Source organism: Lutzomyia longipalpis, chromosome 2, assembly GCF_024334085.1.
Source record: "Lutzomyia longipalpis isolate SR_M1_2022 chromosome 2, ASM2433408v1".
Lineage (NCBI taxonomy): Eukaryota > Metazoa > Arthropoda > Insecta > Diptera > Psychodidae > Lutzomyia > Lutzomyia longipalpis.
The window spans coordinates 38,207,804-38,234,951 of record NC_074708.1 but is presented as its reverse complement, the minus strand read 5'-3'; the positions used below and the strand labels follow the sequence as shown (position 1 = coordinate 38,234,951).

Below are 27,148 nucleotides of genomic sequence, written 5' to 3'. Positions count from 1 at the left end.
AGCAAGTTTGCACGCACCTCTTAAATTTTCAATGGTTTATGAATTCTCTTCTTACTTGGATGCATCTCAGTGATTCTCCTCTGCAGATTTTTTCTCTACATTATGTACAATATTCTGTGAGCCTCCAAGAACACAATGAGGTACCACCCGGAGAAGAGAAAAAAAAACAGCTCTAAAATAAAAATATAATTACCCTTGACCAAGATTATGTAAATGCACAATTATATACAAATTAAGTAATTCCATTTATGCGTGTGCTATACGGGAGGGGGCCTTAGATTTTGCACTTGTGGTGTCCTTAACACATATTTGCGGTCTGAAAAATTTTGCCGATTTGCTCCATTTCACTCACAAATACTCCACAATATACATTATCGTGAATTCTAAATTTAAAAATTTATCATTTTTCAATAAAAAAAAAACGCGATATATTCTACACAAAGTTATTTCAATCGGTGGGAGTTTCTTTTTTGCACATATTGTGCATTTTTTTCTGTATGGCAAAAGAAAAATTAGAAACTCTTCAATTGAATTTACATTTAATTCGATATTCACTTAAATGGTGCAAAAAAACCCCTCATCGAATCGTTGAACTTAAATTAAATTAATAAATTGAATAAGTCGCACCATTGGTGTTAATTGAATAATGAAGAGAGGAAGAGAGAGAGTGCAAATGGGAACAAAGTCTTCTCAAATTGGATATAAAAGTGTCATCTTATCGCAAATTTATCGTTGACCTTTTACTCTTTTTTTCCCACACACCACAAACATCACTGAATTGTTAAGACAAATAAATGGGGGAGGTTGAGTGGTGTCTCACAGCGATAAGACGAAGGATAGTCTTTCTTGTGTGAACTTTCAAAGGGGGAAATAGAGAAGGGCAAAAAAAAGTGGATGGGAAAGAAATAACATTCTTATCAAATTGTGATTTATTCGTTTCATAAAAGCATGATTTTTTTTTGATTTTCCTTTTAGAAAAGTCTCTAAATTCCGATCGGTTTGATGGAAGAGATTTTTTTTTTATAAATTGCTTCAGAATAATTTTTTTTTTATCTTCATTTTAAATAATTCCTTTACGCGGTTTTCTCTATAACGATACAAATTATCATTGATAAAATCATCTTTTTAATTAAAACTAAAATATGTTCGTTAGTCGAAACACCACTGTAGTCATTTTATTGCAAATTTCAAGGCATAAACGACTTCTTGGTAAAAATTTTAACAAAACTCTGCGTCAAAATGAGATGTTCCAGGGATTTTAGCCATGGGTGTTGTTGTTTTGTAGTAAAACTTTCTGTGAGTGAGGTATGTTGTAGAAAAGATCGTAAAATCATCTTAAAGGAGGTGGAGGAGGAGAAGGAGGAAAAAAAAGGCGACAGTTAGCAGATGTTTTATGTCCTTGTGTCGAGGTCTTTTTTTTTCAATGTTTTGATGCTTTAATGTTCAACCAAATTCATAGACATACATCAGAGAGAAAATATAAATTTAATTTTGTAGTAGTAACGATATATCCCTGAAAAATTCGTTTAAATGCTCCTTTTGCACAAAGATCCTATTTTATTTGGAATTTTTGGGAAAGATTTTTTCATCGTGATAATAAAATCATTTAACTGGGTGAGTGGAAAAGGGATGCTGTGTGGGGATTTTTTTGTGTGGTGAACGAGAAATATATTTTAGTGAGAGTTTGTATTTTCAGCTGAAGAAGGACTAAAGGTTTTTGGCAGGATAAAATGTGGTTCAGGTAGAAAAATGGTGTGTGTGTGTTTAAATAAAATGTTTGTGGGATGCACAGATGCATGGCTGAGGGTGAACACATGTCGATCCATATGCGAGGGTTGACAATGGCGTTGATAGGAGAGGAGCTTGAATCAAGTATAGAAAGATGGTTTGAAAAAAATATACAATTGGGTGGGTTTTAATATTTTTTTTCTCGTCGAATATTTTTGGGAGAAAAAGGACCAGACCATCCGCCCGATGAAATGCAACAAAGAACGAGAGGATTTTTAAAAGATATTGCATTTCTTTCTTGAAAAACTTCTTCTTCTCACAAACCATCTGCCATAATGCAGACTATTTCTATTTTATCCGTTATATCGATGCATTTAAGTGTAGTACACGGGTTAAATTGGCATTGGACAGAGAGTAAAAGAAAAAGAATTATATCATTCAATGCAATAATGCAGGCGCGATATAACTTCTGTGTGAAATATATTTATTGATTTCTCAAGATGAAATTTGCGAAGAGAAAAAAAATGCAAGAAATTTTCATTTAACAAGGAAATGATATTATGAAGTGCAATCATGTGTTTGATTTTTGCACAAAAGCAACAAAATTTCCTGGTTATTATGAGATGATTGCAAACTTATATGGCTCTTTTTTTGTTGCAAAGAAAATGAAATGATAAATTATAATGCATATAAGGTTGATTTAGAAATTTTACCACGATGCAATTCATCGAAATGTATACTTTCTAATATATATAATAGGTATAGACAGCCAAATGAAAAAAAGCACTCAATGTATGTATATATAAAAAAGGGAAAGTGCAATGGAGAAATGTGCTTTGCTGGATATTTTCATCATATCGCGCGAGTCACAGCGAAAAGGATTATCTAATCCAAACCATAGCTCTTTTTTACTTTGTTTTTTTCTTCTTAAGTTTGCCATATGATTTCATGTAACACTCATTGAGTGGAATATAGATATTGAAGTAAATTTGACATTCTATTGACATAAGAAATTGCGAAAGGGAATAAATGAAGACTTCCTCATTGTCGAGAGATTAAACTTTTAATTTCAATTCTCTCCTCGAATCATTGAAATTCAATAAATTTATGCTGTGCAGAATGTCGATGAATTTAATTTGAGTGTTTATTGGCGGGAGAGAGAGAGAGATGTTGAGATATTTCTCAAGTTTTGAACAATTTCTTGGCACTTTTTCAATATTTCCGTCAATATTTTCTTCAAGATACATGTACATATAATCACCTTCCAAATGTCTAAATTGCTTCTTCTTTCTGGCACACAATTTACACAATAGAAATTAGAGAAGTTTCCGAAATACAAATCTTACGAAAGGATTTGTTTTCTTTTTTTTTGCAAAATGAATGAAATATCAAGTGAGGAAATTCTTATTGCTGTTTTTTCTCTGAATCAGGATACTTTAATGTCTCAACTTTGGTAATATTGTGTGAGGAAATTAATCGTCAGAGAGTGAAATAATGGGAGCTTTTTGAAGGGAAATTATCTCTGTAATAAATAGTTAACTATTTGAGATTAGTTGTAGAGCTGTAATCTTGATTCTTTCATCAATATTAAGTTTCTGTACGATACAAATTGGTATTTTGGTGCTTTTATAATTTAATACACTTTGTTGCATATCATGGATATTAATTTTAATTTTAATTTTTCTTTTAAACTCAATCTTAATAAAAGTATTCAAAAGGTCAGAAAAGAAAACAATTTTATACTGAAAAAACAATTCAATGAATCCACTTACAAAACACCCTCAATTGTGAAAATAAAATAATAAATTAAATTTTCTCAATCAATTCGATTACCCTCCTTCTGGTCACTCCGCAATTGAGTAGTATTCTAGCTGTATGGAGCCGCCAAAATCACATACAATTGAAAAATAAACACATAACGTCTTTCTCAAAAAAAAATGTGTTGATACACATAATAAAGTGTTGATACTACTGCGCAATTTTCAAAAGCCCAAAATACCCCCTGAAACACACATTCATCAATAAATAGCATTCGCAATTCTCCGCTTCTTTCGGCCCCAGTCAATGAAATAGAACTCAAACGGTGCGAACCTACATACTTTTATTTCTTTAGTATTTAAGGAATGTGTGGTAAACATATATACATATATAATGAGTTTAAATCCAAATAATTTTTGCACTCATTGATATATTAACTAATCGAAGAAATGTGGACACAATATATACAAAATCCGGAAAACATATTGAAAAATAAAATCTTTCACAATGCAAAATTATTCAAGTAATAAAAAAAAAGTTAGAGACTGAAATTTCTCTCACAATACCATTGACTCGGATGATCGGAGAAATTTCTATTTTATCGAATTGCATAAGGTATACCGTGTCTTGTACATTTTCTCCACGATTTTTTTTTCTTTCATTAAAAAAGCATGATATTGTGCAAGTAGAAAGTGAGAGATTTTTCTGTCGATGAATTTTAAATTTTTTGAAAAAAAAAATAATTCCAAAAAAAATGCAAAAAGGATAAATTTGAGAAGGAAAATAAAAAGAAAAATTCTTCTTCATTGCGGCTTTGATTTATCTCACTGGCGAGAGATCATTGATCAATATGGTAAAGAGTTTTTAATTTTATTCCACACAGTGCGCGATCAATGATCGTAAAGTTGATCACCTCCAATTCTTGTTATAATTATTTGTATGTGCAATTGAATCGATCAAGTCACTCTCAACAACCACCGAATTTCATCATCCACCTTCACTTTGGTCTCTTATATCTTGTGCAATTTTGCTTGCATATATGTATGTGTATAATATATATATTTTATTAAATGCAGAATATACATTTTAAGAGCGTTGTGACATTCCATTTTAGTCAAGAAAGTTTTGCGTATAGACATTTAATATATTGTTGCAATTCACATTTTCTGTCGTATATTAAAGCTTCACCAGCATTGCGCGCCTCAAACTCAATAATTCCCCCATATTTCTTCTTTTTTTTCCTCCTCAATGGTACTTTAAGAGATTTTTCTCTCAATTTTTTTTTAAGTTTCTTTTGGCATCCACCTTCGATGTCTCTGTACCACGCGGTGAGATAATCATAAATATTTTCATGTCAGCATCTGAGGGAGACAGATATTTTGTATGCGGCAATGGGTTAAGATCTTTTTTTTTTATTCTTCCTTATTCAGGTACCAAAAGCTCAAAAAAAAAGAACACCTCCACGTAGGATTGCATAAGGAAATTTAGTGATCTTTCGTGGATTTTTCCTATCTTGAGATACCAACGTTGATATGAGAATTCTTTCCCTTTAAAATCTCTCACTTTGCGCACCCAGAAAATTGTAGTACGTACGTACATGATAACGCAATAAGTTGTTTCCTTACGCAAGGTTTTCGTGGTATAAAGCAACATACACAACACACAAGACTTTTAATAAAAGTAGAAGAAATAAATTGACAGTTCGACCAAATTAAATAGTCGCAACACGGTGATTTTATATATTTATTTCAAGCGCACCGCGTAACCCTAAAACACTCTGTGTGTACACACATATTTTATTCTATAATGCCGTCACATATTGTGTGTATACCCATATGGATAATATTTCAAACCTTAGAGCATAAAAGCAATTGAGCGGCATATTTTGAGAATGTGAAAATATCATATTTCAATACATATATGTATGAGAAACCTCCTTCTATTTATGCAGTTTATTTCACAAAAAAATCTCCACATTTATGCACTTTTCCTTTCCTTACCTACCTATGTGCATTTTGAAAGAGTCTTTGGCGCTCTCAAAAAACAAACCCTCTCCTGCAATTAAACGCATATTTTGCAACTTGTCATTACAATCAATATTTTACGCGAAAAGAGAGACACAAAATTCCATAAAAGTAAATCTTTGATGAATGGCATGTAAACCAAAAATGTTGCATTAGGCAAAAGGTAGTAAGTAATGGAGTCTATTTACTGAATTACAAATGATACTATCACTTACCTGCCTCTGTGTACTAACAATAAATTAATGGGAAATCAATTAATCTCCAATGTTTCATTCGTTTTTGGGTGGAAACGGTGGAAATAACATTTTTTGATCTTTATAAAAATTCGTTGATTTGTATTGAATTAAAATTAAATTTGAGTTAGAAATTCATAAGAACTTAATGAAAAAATTAACTGAAAACTTACATTTAAGGCGTAAGTGAACGTAGATGTGGTAAGAGTAAGCGTAAGCCAAGTACTTATGACGACCTATTTGATTTTTAATTGTTTAAATAATTAATTAATAATTTTATTTCCCTAAATGACGCTTCTTTTTATTTCTTAAATACTCTTACATTTTATATGTGAGCATACCCTATTACTATGTAGGGAAATGCCTTAAAAATAAATCCAAAATTTACTCTCTTCCATTTGATTGATTTTTTTAAGGATTTTTTGAGGACAAATTAACAAAGAATTAAATAGACAAACAGAGTGTGAGAGGCGCATAATTTGAGGTATAATTTCAAGATTATATTGCGATAAATCTACATATAGCACCATATAAAATGTAGGTATGTACACCATAATTTAATAAGTGATGTGGAAACAATTTTAAATGCCAACAAATATGGTTATGCAGAATATTAAATTGAAAATTGAATAGTACAGAGGCGGCAATTTGGTAAGAAATATCTCCTTATAAACATTTTTTTCATTGCTTTATTGAAATTCGATCTCTTTCTCAATATGAAAAACATTTCGAGTTTTTTTTTTTCTTTAAAGAATATCTCTTCTATATAGGATTGAATACAAAGAAAGAGAGAGAGAGCGAAAAAAATCTAATGTCAACGCAATAGTTGTTAAAGAGCTAAATTAGCAATTGCAATGTTTAGTCTTCGGTGTGGCATAAGATGTAGAAAGATTTTTTTTTTCAATAACAACTTCAGCAGTATGAGCATAAAACTTACGATTATTTCGTCATTCATAAAAAAAACATTTTCATACAATCGTAGTGTATGTATGATGTTTTATTCTCTTCCTGACGAACACCCAAAGTCACACACTAAAAGCGGAAGTGAACCATATAGACCATGAACACAATACCAACCAGGAGGTCACTCATCTATATTTGAAAAGAAATTTTTAGCATAAATGCCAAAAAAGCACAACAATATAAAGAAAAAAATAAAGAGGGGAAGAAAGCGAATAAAAATTGCTTGCACCATGACACTTTCTTTTAAAGTTATATACACACAACGTTGTACAATCACCCCAAGCACAGTAAGGTGTGAGAAAAAGAAATTTCCAAATCAGACATCACGTAAATAAATTGATAAATAATGCAAAAACGTGAGGCACACTGTCAAGATATTTCAATCAGCGTGATCAGGCGGGTTGTCTTTCGTAAAAGCTTTTTCAATTACAAACTGGAGCCAGTTAATAATAGTATTTTGTACCCATTTATTTCATAAGCTAAATGGGATGGTTATAAAAGAAGAAAACTAAACCTATATGTATGTGATGCATTTGCGCATATGGATTATTAATTTGTACAAATACCGACCGTATGGTGTGGGATGTTTTCGCCTGTTTTGTCTCAAAAGGGTTAGTGATTGAGATTAAGATGATTTTAATACTTATTGTTAGTCAGGGATGCTAAAGATTTTTTTTTAATCCATGAAGCATATGCTCCATTGCATATATCCACGTGAAATCATCTTAACTCAAGTTAGACTATAAATTTACAAAGAAAATTCAAAAAGTGTTTAGAAAAACTTCATTCAAAAATAATTCACATTATTTAGTTATAAAGAATCTATATATTATTATATAAATATACATCAGAGCTCTCTTCCCGGAGGCATATCATTTAAAAATAAAATGTTAGTTATTTAGCAAGTCATTTGGGGAGTGGAGATAAAGTGTGTTGTTTTCTTCTTCCTTGTATTTCACACACCATGCAGAGAGAGAGCTGTTGGATGTGTGACTGCGCAATCAGAATTAGTTGAACCAATTAAAATATATATATATCCCACACTATATATATATTTGTGCAAAACATTTCTCCTATCGCAAATGGGTGAAATGTGTGTGAAAGGTTCAAAGACCCAGAGGCGCAGTTTGACTTGCATTTTATATAGTTGCGAGCTCTGTAAGCGCGCGGCTGTACTCTGTGAAATGGCAAACCTCATATATAAGTTTTGTAGGTATATTTTACGTAAGTTGGAGAAAAGGTAGATTTGGTATATGTTAGATAGGTGCAGGAATTTCCAATTTACGCGTATCACCTCTTTTTCTAACATCATCGGGAGAGATGTAAAGGAAAGCGCGCACTGAGAGATGAATTGAGACTGTATTTTATGTTGCAAAAAAAACATTAAAGATTGCATGTTGAATAGAGCTCTCGAAGAGTATGCTGTGTTGGCGGACTACTTGACTTTGGGCATGCTCTCTCTGTCTCAATATATATATGTAAGGTATGTGATCTCGCGGAAGAAAGAAAGTCAACATGGAGGAGCTTAGACAGTGTGTCAGATTGTATGGGCAGACACTGAGATTCAGCAAGCTCCATAGAGATCATTGCCCTTTTTCCTCTTCTCTCTTTCTCTCTCTCGCATACTTTTGAGGTATATATTTTATATTTAATACATCGACTTCACTCTAGTCTAAAGATTTATAATATGAAAAGAAATGTGTCGTAATACAGGAATTTCGTTTAAAATTGACAATAACGTGGAAAGAAAGTTCCACTCACTTTTTTTTATATTTTTTTATAAGAAAATCATTCCTCTTTCTTCTTTTTTTCTTCGGTCAAATCCCCCAAAAATGTATAAAGCATGAAGAAAATATATTACAGAGTGTGTTGCATTAGTTTTGCAATAATTTTTGAAAGAAATGTTTTTTAATGCTTTCTTTTAATTAAAACATTTAAGATTAAGAGTAAAATTCTCTTATAAGTTTGGATTAAGTTTATTTTTTAAGCGAAACCTAAGTTCTTTAAGCTAACCTGAAGTTTTTTAAGCTAGGCTGAAGTTCTTCAGACTAGGCCTAAGTTTTTTGAGTTAGGCCCAGACTTTTCAAGCTAGGCAGGCAGAGGCATTTTAGGCTTAGAATGAATTTTTTAAACTAAAAAATTGTAGATTTTTCTCTACCCGAAGACTTCTTATTAACTACCTAATTTGTCAATACATTTGCTATTGCCAAGTAAAGATATATCGTAGTAAATAAATTGTATAACTAACCAATTCAAATTAAGCAAGATTAATAGGTTCAAAAGTAAATGCATCACCCTGTATTTGATAGTTTTAGTGTAATCCAAGCTATATGTATTGTATCCCATTAAAAATTTGATGATTTAAAGTGGTGTAAGGCAATTCAATTGTTTGCAGATTTTCTCTCTCTAAAGTATGTGGCTTTTTACCTCTTCAATATTTGACCAAATTACCCAATAATTGCCTTCTCTCTATTGTACTCTGTGTTGTTCATTTAATATTGCAACTCGATGTTTATGCGGAGGAGAGAGAGAGACTGGTGCAAAAGGAGGGCAAACTTCGATAATTTTCGATAATGAATAGGACTTTTTTTTTAAAAAGTTTTATAAAATGAGAAATCACAAATTGATCTACCTTCGATATTTACCTTAACAAGGCATACGTTCTACATTTCGTGTCATTAAGGCCCACAATACTAAATAATATTTTTCATCTTACATCATTCTTTTAGCATGAATGGATGGTAAATGAGAGAGACTTGCAAATGGTTAAGAATAAACTTAAATTTATCCTAATCTATAATATATGTGCAGTGTGCAGTATCGTGCAGACAATTAGTGGTGGTGGGTATGTGTGTTCTAGAAAGTCACGACTTATATGGAAAAAACTGCTGCAGCATAAGAAGCAAAAGACGCATATTCTGCAGGGTTAATCGCAAAAATTGCAAGGTTTAAATTCAATGCGATTATTCAAAGAAAGTTCTTGGCAAAAGATTATTTTTCAAAGTTTTTTGTATAAAATTCTTTTTCAATCTGACTGACAATGAGAAAATTCATTATCCGTGAATTTTTACCCCTAATTCCTAATTGAAAGAATTAAAGAATAAGATGAAAGAACTTTGTCATTCATGCATAAAAATTATATTAATTAAATTATACAAAAATGGCCTTCTTTCAAACACACCACATCTATATTCTCATGAACTTCACTTGGTTGGTTGTTGGTTGGTTGGTTGTGCTAAAAGAAGTGGCGCAATACGAAAACACCTCCGAGTGATTCAGTCAATACAGGAAGCTTAAACAGTAAGCAGTTAAGAATCTAATTACTCATTGTAAACTTAAGCTTTATAATTGAAACCTTCCTGTATTTCAATTTTTCACATATTGTCTGGATTGGATATAGAGTGCTCAAAGTTATGGCACTAAAACACCCCCCGCCTAATTTTCCCACCCAATCACTATGGCAAATCAACATGTTGCTCATATAGTCTGTGTAAGCCCCGTAGTCCAAGTCTTAGGTGATCATTATTGACATTTTCGGTCATATTCTGCTCAACTATCTCACTATGTGCAATTTATCATGGGCCAGTGGGGAGTGTGTGGCATGAGTTTAATTCTGTGCACCTAAAACAGCTCCCCGCACCCGACAATAAGTTGCGTTATATCGACATTCATATAGGTGGTGTGTTGCTGCCGCGCCGCACCGACAAACAGCGTCAGAGGCAACAATTTTGTCTGTAGTATATTTGAAATGTTGAGCCGCACTATATACACAATTATTCCGTCATCGAAAATTTGCACAACCATCTTTCTGTCTCTTTCATGTTCTTTCGGGGTCCGGCAAAAAAAAATACAAGAAAAAAATGTATTACACATGCATAAGAGAGCATAAATGAGGAGGTTGCGCACACATTTTGGAGCAGTTATTTAAATTAATTTTCAGTATTTGCCAAGAGAGATGAAGTGAGACATATTACGGATAGTATGGTGTAGAATATGCAAATAAAAATTCCACATAGTATGAAATTGCAATATCTTCTACTGTTAAAAACCTTAAATTCAAAAGGTGATTGTTGCAAAAAGAAATTATGTCTTTGTGAAGAAAATTAGCGAAAGAAAATTTCAAAAAGTGCAAATTTTTGAGATGAAACGGTTGAAATCGTTGAGTTTTAAAATAGTTTAAGTATGACAGATGTCATGAAATATGACAGGTACTAAGAAATGTCAAAAAAATTGACAGAACCTAATGTCAAAGTAGGTGGAGTTTTAGTATTGCCAGAATTAATGAAAAGACTAAACAAAAGAATATTTCACTGTAGGAAATTATAATCTGACATTTATTATCATTCATAAAAAAATAAAAAACAAAGTATTAAACAGGGGGAGGTAAATAAGCGGATATATTACTCCCACATTTTTAAATAAGTCAATTTAACTGACAAGTGGCGATTTTTCCTGTCACACAAAGAGATTATCCGAGCAAAGCTATATAGCCACCCACCTAGGTCTCCTAGTCTACTTGGTGACAATTCTTTTGACAAATTCTCCTCCACTTCTGCGCGTCCATACATTGTAATTGAAATAAAAAAAAAATAAGAATTTGATCCGACAACGCCCATGGTGCAAATGTTGTGGGGATTTTGCATTGAAATTAAAAGAAAAAAAAGACAACTACTCCACATAATAGACATTACTAAATATTGTATGTAGCATATTTTAATAAATGTTAATGTCCCCGAGGCGAATAATGTCTCTCCCATTCCTTCTCTCTCCCCCGTCTGTGTGTGTTTGCATTTTGTCAATAAAATTTATTACAAAACATCACAGTGAGACACAAAACGATTTGCGCCTTGTCAACTTCTCAATACCAAAAAGAGGCACAACGCGCCGTCTCTCTTGTGCCGAGGTGAGCGGTGGTAAAATGAGATAAAATTGCGCTGATTAACTACACTATTACTCAATTTTTTTTGCACAATAAAATATTCCTCCTCGTATCTACCAATTCACTATTTACTCTGGAATCTCTGTCAACATTTAGTAGGTATGTTGGTGAATTAATTTCTCACACAATTGAAATCATCTCCCCTCGCGTAGAAAAAAATGATTTTTCACCATTTATGCAAATTGCGTAAGTCTCGCATGATTTTGGCGATGATTCAAAATATGGTGTGATATAGGATGAGAGAATATTCTTACCACATCTAAACTACGTCTTTGCGAAAAACAGAGGCAGACATTACTGGATATGGTGAAAAATAATATTTGCTAAATGAAACCGCAAGGTAGACAACTAAATTGCGACTAATTCATAAATGAGGGGAAAACTTATGCACAGGGTTATTCACAAAAATGTTTTTTATATGGAAATTCATTGAAGAACAATCGAAGAATTAACTTTGAGAATTTGCACAAAGAATTGTCTTAAAATTGCCAACTTATACCGATTTCCTTTGGGTACTTTCTTGAAGAAGATTCACAGACCATAAAATAAATTCAAGGAAGTCTTTTTCAAAAGATCTATTTAGTGCAATTTTCCACTAACTGAAATGGCTTAAATTTTATGCTCTCTCTCTGCGTACTTTCCCACGCCTTTGGTGAACTCTTCCGTGAAGTATAGATGATAAAAGAAAATGCGTGTACAAAAGGGGAAGAAAGTTAAACAGATGCCTTTGAGAAGAAAAGGAGAAGGGAATTAAAAGTACTTAAAAACCTTGAAGAATTTTTTTCTTGTGTCATTCAAATTTTTTTTAAACTAATATACATTTTGTTGTCTCAATTTCCAGAACACACTTAAGATTAGAGTCACTAGAGGATGCCGTAGTTTTGGATAACCCGGCTGAGGATCTACTGCAAGATAAACGAGGGTGTCCCGCCTATGTATCACCGGAAATCCTTAAGGCGAACACAACGTATTCGGGAAAGGCGGCTGATATGTGGTCACTTGGTGTCATTTTGTACACAATGCTAGTTGGACGGTGAGTTTCCTTCCTCAACATTGTACAAAGCATTAATTTTAAATTTTTCCTCAATTCTCCTTCCTTCTCCCCCAAAATTGTATTATTTCTCTCCTTTATGTTGCTCTTCCTCTCACCTTCCTCCTTCAACCTTCCTTGACATGTGTAGAGAGAGGTACCTGCATTTTGAGATCGTCTGCATATCTCATGAATAATTTATTCTTCTGCAAAGGCCTCAATTTTTTGTTGTTCTCCAATGCACTATTCCCGAATTGATGCACGAAATTTTTGTTACATAAAAAGAGTGGCAGATGTTTTGTCTCCTCTCTTGTTATTTTGTTCCTTGTGAGCCAAGCCAACAACATATTGCATCCATTTCTTCATTTCTTATGTTGGGCTCTTTTTTTTCCTTCTTTTCTTATGAAGCAGCATTTTAACAAAAGGGAAACAAGCGAAGAAGGTGGCACAAGAGGGTGGTGGTTTGTGTGGAAGGAAAAAGGGACGCAAACAAGTGGTTTCCTCTTTCGTGATTAAAACTGTGGGAGCAAAAGTGACGGTTTTTTTTTCCTTCTCCTTCAATACAATTTATCATTTAATCCCAAAAATTATTCAATCACCTGGCGATAAAATATTGTTAGGGAGATTCAGCGGAAGCGAAGATCAATTTTTAACGTTTGTCTCACTAAATTTTCTTTTTCCCCCCGTGTAAGTAATCTAATTTTACGCAATTTCTTTTCTTTCTCTAACTAATCGAAACTTTCTTCTTCTTTTTTACCTTCTCTCACGCCACGGTGCGCGTATAATGTAATGGACATAATGAAGAAATAAGTTGAGAGAAAGTGTAAAAAATGTAATTGGCGAAAATATCTTATGACACTGGGGAATAACTAAAATTTAATTTAAAAGAAAACTGCGATGTTAACCCTTTCGCGAAAATTGGTCATAAGCTGACCTAAGACTTGAGACTTTATTTTAATGAATCTAAATTATTTTAATATTTTTTTTTAAAAATAAATGCGTTAAATTTGGATAGAAAAGGCCAATGAAAACGTTTAAACTGAGAAATGTCCTTTCAGAACATTTACAGAATAAAGTTTATCATGAAAAAGACCTAATATTTCTGTGTTTTATGCGGTTCAAAAGGGTTAACTTCTTAAAAATACATATACATATCTTATACAAAGGTGGTTTCATTGTTTTTTAGTTACCCTGCAATGAAATAAATGATAAATATGCTTTAAACTAATAAATAAAAATGAGTTAGTATAGTTTGCTCGGTATTTGACTATAGTTAGAATGCATCTTATGCTTCATACGCGTATGCTTTATTTAATAATAACGAATTTATCTTAAATTTATTTTATTAATTAGCAATAATTTAAAATAGGTGACAGTTGAAAATATAATAAAGAATAATTGCTTTTCAATACCGCAAATTGGGTAAATTATTTTTTAAGGGGGAGCAAATGTACATAAAATATATCCCCCAAAATATATTTTACGCATTTTTTGTGCCAAAGAAAACGCAAAATGCTCCCCATGTAACGTATTAACCGTCTGTTTGATAAATTTGCTCATTAAAGATGTTGGTTGCATTTTGTATCTGCCGAAAAAAAAAAACAGCAAAAATTGGCACATCTGTATGTTTTTTTTTTTGTATCCTCAAGATAAAGTATTGCAATGAGAAAGGAACACAAAGAGAGAGAGAGAGGGGAAGGCCGTCCAAAAGTACGATCAAGCGAATGCCCATCAATTTTAAGGGCAGCACACGTAAAGATAGTAATTTGCCTATAAGAGGGAAGAAGAATGTTGTGTAGCGTACAAGAACAACAAAGTGGACAAAAAAAGGGAGGGAAGTTGGTAGGGCAATAAGGGGCTAATGTGAATGAGAGAAGAGAACCTCAAAGGCATGGAGATAAAGGTGCAGCAGCAGGTGTAAAATTCCAAAATTCGATTTTAGTTGCAATCATTTTGCCCTGCATAACACGAAATTTCAATGGATTGGGGTACCTACAATATAAATTCCTTTTGTTGTGTATTATATCAACCAACCACCAAAATTCAACCCTAAACCCTCGTCATCGCAGAGTCTTTGTTCTGAATGAGAGGAGAAATTTATTTTTAACCCCCGGTGCATCCCTTTTTTTCAATAATAGATTACAACTCTATCCCAAAAAATATTCACTTGATTGCCTGAAAATTTGACCATGGTAAAGAGGGTAAAGGAAAGGCCAGAGGTTCTCAAAAGGTCATCGTTGAAAAATTCTTTGTTAGGCTAAAAAAAAATTTGAATCGTTTGAAAGATAAAATTAGAATTATTCAATATTGATTTGCTATTGAGCAATTTTTGTCACACAAAAAAATTCGCCAAGAAAGTCACCTTGAGAAAGAACTCCTGCGAATTCTCTCTGCGTGTATTCTTATTCAAATAATTCTTAATTCATTTACCTGTCTGTTTGGTAAAGTAAATTGCGCTTTTATCTTCTTACATGAATCTAATAAAAGTTTTGCAAAAATTCTCCCACAAAAAAAGAGATGATTTATTGCTGAGAAATCCTCTCACACTCTCTTTGCTTTTTTTTGCGGAAACGCCAACGCAGCAAACGAGAGAAAAAAGAGACATAGCAAAAGGACTGAAAGGAAGTTATGACGGGATCTTCCTGAGAAATCATAATACCATAAATTATTATCTTCTTTGGCATTTTCATGGTACAATGCAAAAGCCAGAGGAAACAACATGTCGATTTCATCAAAACTTTTCATATATGTAGACAAGTCTCTCCTGCATCCTTCGGATGGAAAGGAGATCGATATTCCGTCGACCTCACATAGTCCATGCGTCATGCAAGGATTTAAATGCGGGAAGGATGTTTTCGAGGCTGCTGACTTCCTTTAATATTATTTTTTTCTTTCTTCCTTTTAAATATTCTTCATGGGATATAATCAAATTATTCGGTTTATTTTGGTTTGAGAGAGAGAGGAATTTTGGGATAATGAAAAGGAAAAATGTGGCGTTTTTTTAATGGAGAAGAAATAAAAGAGAAGCGGAAAGAAAACCACATGATTTATTTAAAAGTCTTAAAATCATTTTATCTGTGATTCCTTTTTTTTAATTTTTCAATTTGTTGGTACAACTTAGAACCCGACAGACCTCAAAGGGTTAATCCTCTACAGAATTATACGTGCCCAAATAATATTTTTACGAATGAGGTCATGGCCCTTGTGAACTTGAATGAAGTCCTTTTAATTTCTTATTTTAACCCTTTAAAATATTTTAAAAGACAAACCTCAGAAGCACTGAAGTCTTCTCAATTTTCCCGGCTTAACACTTCTTTTTGTCCTTTTAAGAAGATGTCTTTAATCTTTGTTTTCCGTTCTGGGCTAATCTATAGTTCTTTAAGAGATAAAATAGATAGAATATTCTATTATTTGTTGTTGTTGTTTCCTACCGAGAAAGCTTTCTTTTTTCCACTGAAAAATACCTCACACTTGCAATGGTGAAGAAACAAAACCACTTAGCAAATTAGCTACCTATACCTACACTACATTAAGCTACTCCCTTATGGAGGAGGCTCAGCCGTTCATAAAGTAAAGCGAAGCGACCCTTTTTGTATGAAAAAATATATAAAGACTTGTGTGTGAATGGGGGGAGTCGTGATAAAATATTGATTTACCCAGGAATAGCATGAGTGTTGATTCGTCATTAAATCCTCCCTTTGCCTCCTCACAAATGTTTTCCTTTGTAAAATCCCAAACAAATCGATGCAGAGGATATGTCGTCATTCCCACTATCCTTTATTTGTCTCCTCGCTTCTCCACCTTAGTTTTGCTCCCAACCTTTTGATATGGCGTATTAATGATTTGTTTTCTTTGATATTTCAGCTATCCATTTAATGACTCGGAGCACGCATCGCTCTTTGCCAAAATATCACGAGGACATTTCCAAGTGCCGGAATGTCTGACATCCAAGGCACGGTGTATGATCCGGGCGCTTTTGCGGCGAGATCCAGAGGAGAGAATAACGTCCGATGATATTCTGTATCATCCATGGTTGCTCCATGAGGACAGCAGGGAAGCAAGTAGGGCGTCTGGGGATCAGTGTGTACCGGAAATTGATGAATCCGGTGATGAGGATGATGACAAGTAGTTAGGTTCACAGCTGGTAAATTGGTGAAAGAGAACGCAAGACGTTGAGCAGATAAAACCAACAGCTTTATCACTTTATTAAAAGAAAAAAAGCAAAAAAATGCAGAAAAGGAAATTTTAACACACAAAAAATATTATATTGAGAAAATCTCTCGATTTTTCAGAGAAATCCGTGCGATTTGTTAATAATTGTTACATTTTTTTTTTTAATTTTTAATTTAAATCTTATTTAGTTCTGCCACACACACGGAAAACATGAGAACGATTTTATAATTTTTACTTTTTATTTAAAAGAAGACGAAAAGAAAAGAAAAAAACAAGATAGATGTGTGAGGGAGGTTTTTTTTTTAATTAATAATTTTTAAACTATACTGAATTGTGATTTTTCTCCATAATTTAATTTTTTTTCTTTTTAAAAAATATTATGTTATTTATAACGCAATGAAATTATTGAGAGAACAATGTGCGGTATATTATTATTCTTATGTAATTTAGAAAACAAAAAAAGATGAATTATGGAAATGCTAATTAATGAAATGCCATGAAATTTTAGGGAGCTCTAAAGCTCATCCTCCCCCTCCTTTCTATTGTGAGAATTTCCAATGAAATTTATAATTTAGAATTTTATCTGAATTTTGCAAATTATACTTTTTTTTTAAATTGCAAATAAAAGAAGAAAAGAATATTTTTTATTTGCAAAGAATTTCTCAATTTTATTGAGATCTTTATTATTTTATTTTCAAAATATTAATACAGATAACAGCAAACACGAAAAAAATCAAGAAGCAAAAAATGTGCAATTTTTATCTATCACATTCTAATGAAAAATAATGCTAAGAGAACTTTTTTTTAGCGTTAGAAACCCAGAATTGCCATCCCAAGATGTAGAGAAATAATCACAATCTCTATTATACCTACAATTTTATTCACAAGAAATCCGAAAAATCTATCCCCAATATTTCAATGAAAAAAGAAATTTTAAAATAACTTTTAAAGACGCGATGTGATGGAATAAAAAAAATGAATTTTATTATCTATAAATCCCCCAAAAAAAATCCGTAGAATGGATTCATTTTAAGATGAGGTAAATGAGATAGGAAAGAAAAAAAAAAGAAAAGAAAATTGATTTTATAATCAGAGATAAAAAAAAATGAGAAATACAAATTTTTCTTGTATAGAAATTTTTATTCAATGTAAATGGAGTTTATATAGAAATTTATTTTAACTTAAATGAAGATGATGAAAAAACATACAATTTACTTTTAGATAAAATGGACTTTTTAAATGTAAGAAAAAATAAAAAAATGAAGTAAATTTAAAAGTGGTTTGTAATTTTAAATGTCATAACATTTCAGTGTCATGTAATTTATAACAATATTATGCCTAATATTCTTCCCCGATCGAACAGAAAAAAAAATAAAGAAATGTTGATAAAATAGATAAAAATCATGAGTTTTGATTTTCTTGGCTGAAAGGAGTTTATTCGTTTCAGTATTGACTCTAAATTATTCGAAGGAACAATCGGAACAACCACTACCCGTCAAAAGTTTCCGGGCAAGTATTTGTGTAAGTATTTTTGTGAAGTATGAAAAGAAACAAGAAAATGCCAAAAAAGGTAAATTTAAGGTTTTTAACAAAACCAGAAAATAACAGTAAAAGTTTTGGAAAAATCATCAGACAATTCCTATGACACCCCCAAATTTTTCCCAATCACAATATCCGACGTAATTTTTAATGGGCTCTCCATGTCAAAAACAAACATTGTGTAAATTTTTCCGTGGTGCGTTCGAAAATGATCTCGTGAGTTATTTCGTGGATTTTGAGCGTGAAGAAAAGTCCTGAACATCCTGTGAGACAATGAAATTCAAAGTGGACACTGCAGACTTTATGCGTCGTATGAGGAGACTCCACGACACAAACTACAACTTTACGTATCGCCGGCTGTTCTTCCTCCTTCTCGCTGTGGCAGTGATCCTGCTGTATTTGGGTCCCACGATTTTCCGATGGCTTTTTGGGGCACCGGAGATCCCGAAGGATCCCCTGCTGCACTGCATGGATGACCGGTTGACGCCCTTCTACGTGCCGTCGATGGAATTCAATGCAAACATCCGACACAGCCCACCCTTTCCGCACGAACGCAATATCATTCCCTACGTGGGCAATGGGTATTTTGGCCTGGAGATCCAGGAGGATGCGCATCTCAATATCAAAACTGGGCGGAGTCTCTCGCTGCCCGTGTACTTTCATCCCATTGTGTCGCTATCATCGAAAAATGGTATCAATCAGGAAGCAACTGCTGTGGACTACCTCAGTGGCACTGTCCATCGTTTCCAGTGCTTCGAGGATGGATACTTTGTCACGTACAAGTACTACGCTCACCGGACAATGCCTCACGTGTTTGTGCAGGAAATCCAGGTGACCAATACGAAGAATCAGCTGATTGATGTTGAGCTTGTACTTCCGCGAATATCCGATTGGCCAACAGCTGTCTCGCAGATTCAACGCCTCCAGCATGGCTCGAATATCATTGAGTATCAAGCTGTGACGGGTCTTGTGGAGCTCAGCGATAGTCGGGGGCAAGCTGTAACAGTATCCGTTGTCTCGCGTTTCATTCCCCGAACGCTGACACTGAAGAAACGTGGAATAACGAAGCTGGAGCTTCTTTCCACAGTCGTGTACTCCGATCCCATTTCCCTGGATATGTACCTGAAGGCACAGGTGAAGGATAAAACGGAGAAGGCAGCTATTGAGGCAATGGATAGAGCCCTTCAGGAGGCAGTTCACAATTCCGGAGCCAACTACAATGAATTCCACTGGCGACACGTACGTGCGTGGAATAGTCTCTGGGCTACGGGCTTCGAGATAAGTACCAGCAAAGCTGAAAATTCCCTCAATGGAGATCGAATCAATGCCACAATGTACGCCGTTCTGTCGCAGGCGCGATCTTTTGAATTTGAAGAGAACGTTAGCGCACAACGCAGATCAGAGATCTCCAATCTTCTGGCCACTGAAGCTGAGGGATGCTTCGACAGTCATCACACACTGCAAGCTGAAACTCTGTGGAGTGATATGTCAACACTGGAGGAACTCAACACCGTCACGAGTTCGTGGATGTTGACGCTGGAGAAGCAGGGATGCCATGATCTCATCCGTGCGGGTGCCAGTGGACTCATTCAGGCCATGGTGTTGAGTTTCGGTGGCTTCCGCTTCAGCAATCAGCATCTGGAGATGAATATTCATCCAAAATACCTCCATCGGGAGTACAACTTCCGGCGTCTCAACTACGGCAACATGACGCACGTCAATGTTTCCGTTTCCGTGAAGGATGACAACAAAGCCGTCCTCTACGTGGCCCTAGATCGTTCTGATAGGAACTACTATGCCTGCGATGCTGGCTGCCTCGATGATCCGGTGCCACTGAGTCAGGCACGACGACGCTTTCCGGTGAAGCTGACAGAACCCATCACAGCCATTCTGTACATAACATCCGACCGGCAGCACATTGAGGAACTCCATCATGCCATCCATGTGAAGGAAGTTGCCGAAGCACCAGCGCATGAGCACCACGTAATTGCCCTCCACAAGCACGGCCATCATCTGGCGGGGCTGCCGAAAATCTTCTGGATCAGCGTTTGCGTCCTCATTGTCGTCTTCCACATTTTCCTGTGCAAGTTGATCGTGAAGGAGTACTGTGAGCCACCTGATAAGATGCGCTACCGCTACAGTAAACCCTAAAGCCCTCAAGGGGGGTGTGTGCAGTGCAGTTGAGTGATATAAAAGAGAGTTAGAGCCAGAGAAGACTTTCTTTTTGTTTGTCTCTCTGCCTCTACCTTTGCACCCTAATCGAGAGACTTTTTATCAGTAATATTTCATTTAATAATAATTCCTCTTCTCTGGATGCTTATACATTATTTATGGCGGGGAATTCAAAGAGGAAGTGAAACCACAGCGATCGCAAAATGCTGCAATAATAATTTATTTTAAATAAAAATAAAAACAAATAACAATCATTCGGTGAGTACGAACTTTACAGTGGTGGTCATGAAAATGGCATCGTTTTGAATTTTTTTTAACCCTTGGAGGTTTTGCTGGCAAATGTGGCCAATTCGATTTTTCAAATGCTTCAGAATTAAAATTTTTTTTAACATTTCGTGATAGGGAAGTTTCATTACTTCAATATCGTCGAAAGAAAACTTGGAAAAATACTTTCTTTTGAGACAATATGAAGGTCAAACTTTTGAGGTTAGAAACCTCGATCGTCCAAGTGATAATTTGTTCTGTTTATGTAAATCGTTGTTTATTGAAGGTTTATTCATTCAATGGTTTTTTTTAATGTATCTGCGATAAACAATTTGATATAAATACAAAAAAAATCATTCAAATGGACAAAAAAATGTAAAAAGTAGAATTTTATCAAATTGATAATCTAAGGCTTAAGAAACTATTTCTTCCTTAAAAAAATGAAGTTATCATGAATCGAAAAAAAAACATAAAAATTACATTTTTTTAAACATCTATTTTCTTGACTTAAAAAAAAACAGAAGTCCGTCAAAATAAAATCTGAAACTGAAAAAAAAACGTTTTCTTTGTAATAGAAAATAAGGCTCAAAGTTTGAGGTTAGACATTCGTGTCCTCCAAGTTTTGAATCAATTTTTTACGGAATTTTTAGAAAGGAAGAAAAGATTTTGGGAATATCGTGAAGTTTTAAACTCTTATTATTTTCTTTCACTTTAAAATCTTTTATTGCAAGTCTTTTTTTTTGTAAAATAAATAATAAGAAACTTTGAGATTTTGCGGGATTTTAAATGTTCAGCTCATTTAGAAAATATTTATAATGATTAGATAGGTAGCTCAGAGAGATCTTTATTGCTATTTTTTGTTAAATTTGTATTCAACATTTAATATTTAATTACATAAAATGGTTATGTTTTTAACACCGAAGGACTAAACCTGACAATCGCTATTTTTTTTAACTATTAAATCGTTACAGGAAAACGTCTATCTAACTTATTATGATAAATTCTTTATCTATGTGTAGGCATCTTCAACTTCATGTTCATCAAAAGAAAATTTGCAAAAATGTTTTCTTTTTAAGAGAAAATTTAGGACAAAGTTTGAGGTTAGAATTTTTGGTTTTCTGTGTTAAAAAAAATAGAAAAAAATATATAATTTTGTCCATTTAAAATATTATCAGCATTTCTGGGGCTTTTAAATTGATTATTTTTAAAATTTCCCTATAGATATACCCAAATCCAGACAAAAAATTAATAAAAGAACTTTTATCTTGAGTCATACATTTTTTTTTAATTAAAGAAAATATATTTTGGACTATGTTAACATTTTATTAGTTCATTGAAAACTTTTCCTTTTTATCGCAGCATTCTTTGCAATTTTTACGACCACCTCTGTATTTTCTATTTGTAGGAATTTCGGGAGTTTCCACAAAACTTCTTCTTTCAGCCTGATAAAATGAGATTCATTTTTGATAAGAAAGCTTTATCGTGCAATCAGATAAAAAAGCTCATTACCTTTCATGCGAACTGTTAAAGTTTTTTGTATTATATATTTTAAGCAAAGAAATCATGATAAAGACGTTGATGAGATTCCTCCAAATATTAAAAGAAATCAACACATTCTTCACGTTTGGTCGTGCTGTGAAAGAACTAAGCAGAGTTTTAATAAAGAAGAGAAAAGATCGTGTTTTCTTGAGAAATAAAAAGAAATTTAATTAATTTGGAGAATTCTTTTTATTTAAATTTAATTTTACAATTTTCTCAATTTTTCTTCTTTTTCCTCTCATCAGTTCCAACGCCCTGCGCTCGTTGGTACTCCTGAATGAGTTTCTCCTGCACCTCCGGCAGGCATGGAGCATACCTTGAGTACTCCATTGTGAACTCACCCTTGCCCTGTGTGCTGGATCGCAATTCTCCAGCATAGCCAAACATGTCATTCAACGGGACCTCAGCGTACGTCGTGAACCACCCTTCATTGCCATCTGTGCCCGTGATGATGCCATGACGCTTGCTGAGTTGTCCCAGGATGGCTCCTTGGAATTCCTCCGGAGCTGTAACCTCAACGAACATAATGGGCTCGAGGATTTGCCATGAGCCATTCTCAAAGACCTCCCGGACAGCTCCCTGAGCAGCCAGGAAGAAGGAGTACTCACTGGAATCCACAATGTGATGCGCACCATCCTGCAGGCGGAACTTTATGCCCGATAGTCGATGCCCAGTGAGCAATCCCTTCTCCGCCATTGCCCGGAAACCCTTCTCAATGCCCGGAATGTACGGTTTTGGTACATTCGTGCCAATTGTTTCATCCACAAACTCCAGAACGGTGTTGTTTGTTGGCGGGAGGGGTTCCATGATCCCAATGACACGTCCATACTGCCCCTGACCACCGGATTGCTTCTTGTGGAGGTAGTCAAAGGGGCACGGGGCAACGAGGGTCTCCCTGAAGGCCACCTTTGGCTTCCCGAGCGTCACTGGGCATCCGTACTCACGCTCCATGCGCTGCGCATAGATCTCCAAGTGTAGCTCCCCCATGCCCGAGACAAGAGTCTCCCTGACGTCCGGATCAAAGTGAAAGTGGAATGTGGGATCCTCTTTGGTGAACCGCGCGACGGCTTTTGAGAAATTATCCCGATCCTTGGCATTATTGGGTACAATTGACATGGAAACCACGGGATCGGGTACGTAGATGGATTCCATTGAGAGTGGCAGCTTGGGGTTCACCACAAAGGTATCCCCACTGGCACAATCCACACCGAATAGGGCAAAAATATCTCCGGCAAATACTTCATTGACATCTTCCATTTGATTTGAGTGGAGACGCACAAGCCGAGCAATGCGAACCTTCTTACTTGTACGAGTGTTGTAGATGTTATCACCCTTCCGGAGGCATCCCTGGTAGCACCGGAGGTAGGTTAATTGCCCAAAACGTCCAGCTTCGAGCTTGAAAGCCAATCCAACGAAGGGATTTGAATCGTCTCGAGCGGAATTGAGAATAATCTTCTCAGTGGGTTTTCCCTCCACCTCAACGAGCGCCGTGTTCTCAACTTCTCCGGGATTTGGGAGGTAATCCAGGACAGCATCCAGCAGTGGTTGAACCCCCTTGTTTTTGAGGGCTGTCCCAACAAAAACTGGAGTGAACTTCCTCTTCAGGCAGCTTCTTCGTATGGCTCCCATTATGTCCTCAACTGTGACTCCTTTGTCCTCGAGGAAGAGCTCCCCGAGGGTATCATCGACATTTGAGAGGTGCTCAATTAATTCTTGACGCTTCTCCGAAGCTTCTGTTCGCATATCCTGAGGAATTTCATCCCGTCGTATCTTCATCCCAAAATCTCCTTCAAAGTAAATAGCCTCATTCCTCACAATGTCAACGACTCCTTGGCATGCAGACTCCAAGCCAATGGGCAGCTGAACAAAGGCTGCATTGTGATTCAACTTAGAGCGCATCTGGTGCAGCACACGATAGGGATTAGCTCCCATGCGATCGAGTTTATTGATGAATGCCAGGCAGGGTACGTTGTAGCGCTTCATCTGCCTATTGACAGTGAGTGTCTGACTTTGCACACCACCCACGGCGCACAGAACGAGGATTGCACCATCCAGAACCCGGAGAGCTCTTTCAACTTCCACTGTAAAGTCCACGTGACCCGGTGTGTCAATTATGTTGATATTATGCTCCTTCCACAGTGTGTACGTTGCTGCAGATTGAATGGTAATCCCACGTTGTCGCTCAAGCTCCATTGAATCCATAGTAGCGCCCACATTGTCCTTCCCCTTCACCTCATGCATTTGCTCTATCCGGCCGGTGTAGAAGAGTATCCGCTCCGTTAGTGTTGTCTTCCCACTATCAATATGTGCTGAAATTCCAATATTCCGAATCTTCTCCAGAGGCTTGTGTTCGGCAAATTTTGCATGAGATGAAAAGAACTTTGAATTGTTCTAAAAAAAAAAGCAGGAAAAGAATTTTCAATGTGAGGTTATGTAGTGTTACATCAGAACTTTCTTCTTACAATTACCACCGATTTCCCGCAGCGAACACTCCGAAGAGCAAGAGGGAGCCTGAAGATACTTAAAATAGCCATTTCTGCACTAAATACACGTGGAAAATTGGAAAAACAACCACATTAAGGATTGCACGGGAATCCGGAAGGTGTTTCTTCTGCACAACACTCGTGGCGCTGATTGCCATCAAAGTGTTCACCTAACCTCAATCTCCGTCGTAAACATTGGGAGGAAAATTGTGAAAAATCGCGAGAAAAATGATTTTTTGCATGCAAAGAAGTAAGAATTTGCTAAATAGACTCCCACTCTATACATCCACATGCAAATTATCGAGTGTCAATGGGAATATCCCGAATTATTGCCTGAATTCTGTGAAGTATGTTCATCACATAAATTGTTTTCTTTTGCTAAATATCTTTTGTTTGCAGGAATTACGACTATGAGAACTTCCTGTCTCTTCTTTTGCTGGAAAATTCCCTGAGAAGGAAAGCTTTCTCCATTCGGGCATTTAATGTGGAAATTGCACGGGTTAATAGTCAAGTTTCTGAAGCAAAAATCGGTGAGATGCGACTGAAGTTCTGGGAAGATGCCGTGGATAAAGTTTTCAATGCTAAAGACGTCCCAATCCCGGAACATCCTGTAGTGCAGGAGCTAAAAAACACCTCTCGGGAATGTTCTCTGTCAAAGATGTACTTCCACAGACTGATTAAATCACGCAAAAGATTGGGAAACGTCTCCTTTCTCACTGTTAAAGAACTCGAGGATTATGCTGAGCAGACAAATTCCAGTGTCTACTATTTAATGCTCGAAGCAGCAGGTGTGAAAAATATTCATGCAGATCATGCAGCATCGCACTTAGGGAAAGCTCAGGGAATCACAAATATCATCCGTTCCCTTCCCCATCAAAGACGCAATGCAATCATCCCCATCCCCCAGGAGATTCTCCTGAGGCACGGAGTGAGTCAGGAGAGAGTTTTCCGGGATCGTGCTGATGACAAAGGAGTGGAAAATTGTGTCTTTGACATTGCCACAGTGGCTCATCAGCATCTGGCAAAGGCACGATCGCTCAGAGATAAAATCCCACGAAATTGTCTACCAATCTTCCTGCCAGGAGCAACACTCGACAGATACTTGGAACGCTTGAGGCGTGCTCATTTTCATCCAACAACAGAACATCTGCAGAAGCGAGATAGCGTCCTACCTCTTGTTCTCTATTGGAATAAGTTCCGTTCGAGATTCTAGAGAGGAGTTCATCAGTCCGAGTATACCCTTTACGACTTTTCCTTTTTGTGAAAATAAAAAGAATTTTAATGTGATTTTTATGAAGTCAAAAGTCAACAAAAATAAATTATCAGCAAGAAAGCAATGAGGGCAAAATTAGGCTTAAAAAATATTCTTCTCTGACGTTGTAGGTATATTAAGTGCGTACGTAGGTAGTTTATGTAAATTAATAATGAATATAAAATAAATTAAAAATACTACGAGAAAAGTCGTAAAAATATAATAAAAAATGTCTTTTCTTACTCATTTTGGTTTTAAAATAAGAATGGAAATGATAAGTAAAAAAATACATAAAAGACAAATAAATTAATGTTATTTTAATGAAAAATATTTTAATTTTTATCACATAAAAGCCCTATTTTAACTTTTATTTCGTTCAATAAAGAAAAAGATGTTTAGGTATTCATTTTCACATTGCGTGATCAACATTTTTTTCTTTTTGTTGCAAAAGAATTTATTCATAAAAATATTTTAAGTCTTTCGCATTCTTTGGGTCGAATACCTTGCCTCAAACGGAAAATATTCTATTTTCTCGAATTTTATTATTTTTTTAAAGTAGAAAATGCATTGAATTTACGTAAATTGCACCAAAGAAAACGTTCTAAGTAAACATAAATAATAAGGGTTAAAAATCGACTAAAATTCTTTTTTATAACTTTCATAGAAAGTTCTGAAACATCAATTAAAATATTCTTAGAATCTCTTGAAAAAAAGAAGAAAAATTAAATTTTTCGTAGATGGTACTACGTGGTAAAAAAAACTTCTTTTACCTAAACGTTTCGAATTTTTTTTGTTATCTTCAGGTTCTTTTCAATTAGAATTGACTAAGTAGGTACCTAAATTATATCATGAGAAGAATAATATTGCAAAACTTTTTTATTGATTAGTTTACCTACAGATAAAATTAATCTTTTAAAAAAAAACCTTTAAAAATACGTCTGTTTTTTTCAGCCACTGTATTTATACTTTTAGCCTCCTAGTAGAGCCTAAAGTTAAAACCATAAAACTACTTTATATCTTATAAAACTCTTGGTTATTATCACAGTCATAT

General features: G+C 34.9%; 4 protein-coding genes across 5 annotated transcripts in view; 3 read left to right on the top strand and 1 right to left on the bottom strand.

Moving 5' to 3' along the window:
• Window positions 1-18,249, top strand: part of LOC129791298 (tribbles homolog 2-like) — a 39,654-nt gene extending 21,405 nt beyond the window's left edge. Inside the window, exons 5-6 of the mRNA XM_055829375.1 lie at window positions 12,487-12,678; window positions 16,540-18,249. Coding sequence (XP_055685350.1) covers window positions 12,487-12,678; window positions 16,540-16,804 — 457 coding nt within the window. The 3' untranslated portion in view covers window positions 16,805-18,249. The remainder of the gene's footprint in view (window positions 1-12,486; window positions 12,679-16,539) is intronic.
• Window positions 18,250-18,536: 287 nt separating this feature from the next.
• On the top strand, window positions 18,537-22,536 carry LOC129791297 (uncharacterized protein KIAA2013 homolog). Its single transcript, XM_055829374.1, has 2 exons — window positions 18,537-20,817; window positions 22,229-22,536. Exon 1 carries the CDS (start codon window positions 18,661-18,663, stop codon window positions 20,536-20,538), a length of 1,878 nt encoding a protein of 625 aa, XP_055685349.1. The 5' UTR covers window positions 18,537-18,660; the 3' UTR covers window positions 20,539-20,817; window positions 22,229-22,536.
• LOC129791296 (elongation factor G, mitochondrial) lies at window positions 22,533-25,002 on the bottom strand. Of its 2 annotated transcripts, none has more exons than XM_055829372.1 (2): window positions 24,825-25,002; window positions 22,533-24,753 (listed from the first exon to the last, which is right to left on the bottom strand). In XM_055829372.1, the coding sequence occupies exons 1-2, from the start codon at window positions 24,894-24,896 to the stop codon at window positions 22,579-22,581; spliced, it is 2,247 nt and encodes a 748-aa protein (XP_055685347.1). In that variant the 5' UTR covers window positions 24,897-25,002; the 3' UTR covers window positions 22,533-22,578. The 2 variants fall into 2 exon arrangements, with proteins under 2 accessions (XP_055685347.1, XP_055685348.1); XM_055829373.1 differs by having other exon boundaries at window positions 24,831-25,001.
• LOC129791299 (NADH dehydrogenase (ubiquinone) complex I, assembly factor 6 homolog) lies at window positions 24,863-26,292 on the top strand. Its single transcript, XM_055829376.1, has 2 exons — window positions 24,863-25,192; window positions 25,245-26,292. The coding sequence occupies exons 1-2, from the start codon at window positions 25,074-25,076 to the stop codon at window positions 26,056-26,058; spliced, it is 933 nt and encodes a 310-aa protein (XP_055685351.1). The 5' UTR covers window positions 24,863-25,073; the 3' UTR covers window positions 26,059-26,292.
• The last annotated feature ends 856 nt before the right edge of the window (window positions 26,293-27,148 follow it).

Coding starts and splice junctions, on each gene's coding strand:
- LOC129791297 (XM_055829374.1), top strand. CDS start 18,661: ATGAAATTCAAAGTGGACACTGCAGACTTTATGCGTCGTATGAGGAGA.
- LOC129791299 (XM_055829376.1), top strand. CDS start 25,074: ATGATTTTTTGCATGCAAAGAAGTAAGAATTTGCTAAATAGACTCCCA. Junction 25,193..25,244: donor TATTGCCTGAATTCTGTGAA/GTATGTTCATCA, acceptor TTTTGTTTGCAG/GAATTACGACTATGAGAACT.
- LOC129791296 (XM_055829372.1), bottom strand. CDS start 24,896: ATGGCTATTTTAAGTATCTTCAGGCTCCCTCTTGCTCTTCGGAGTGTT. Junction 24,754..24,824: donor GCGGGAAATCGGTGGTAATT/GTAAGAAGAAAG, acceptor TTTTTTTTTTAG/AACAATTCAAAGTTCTTTTC.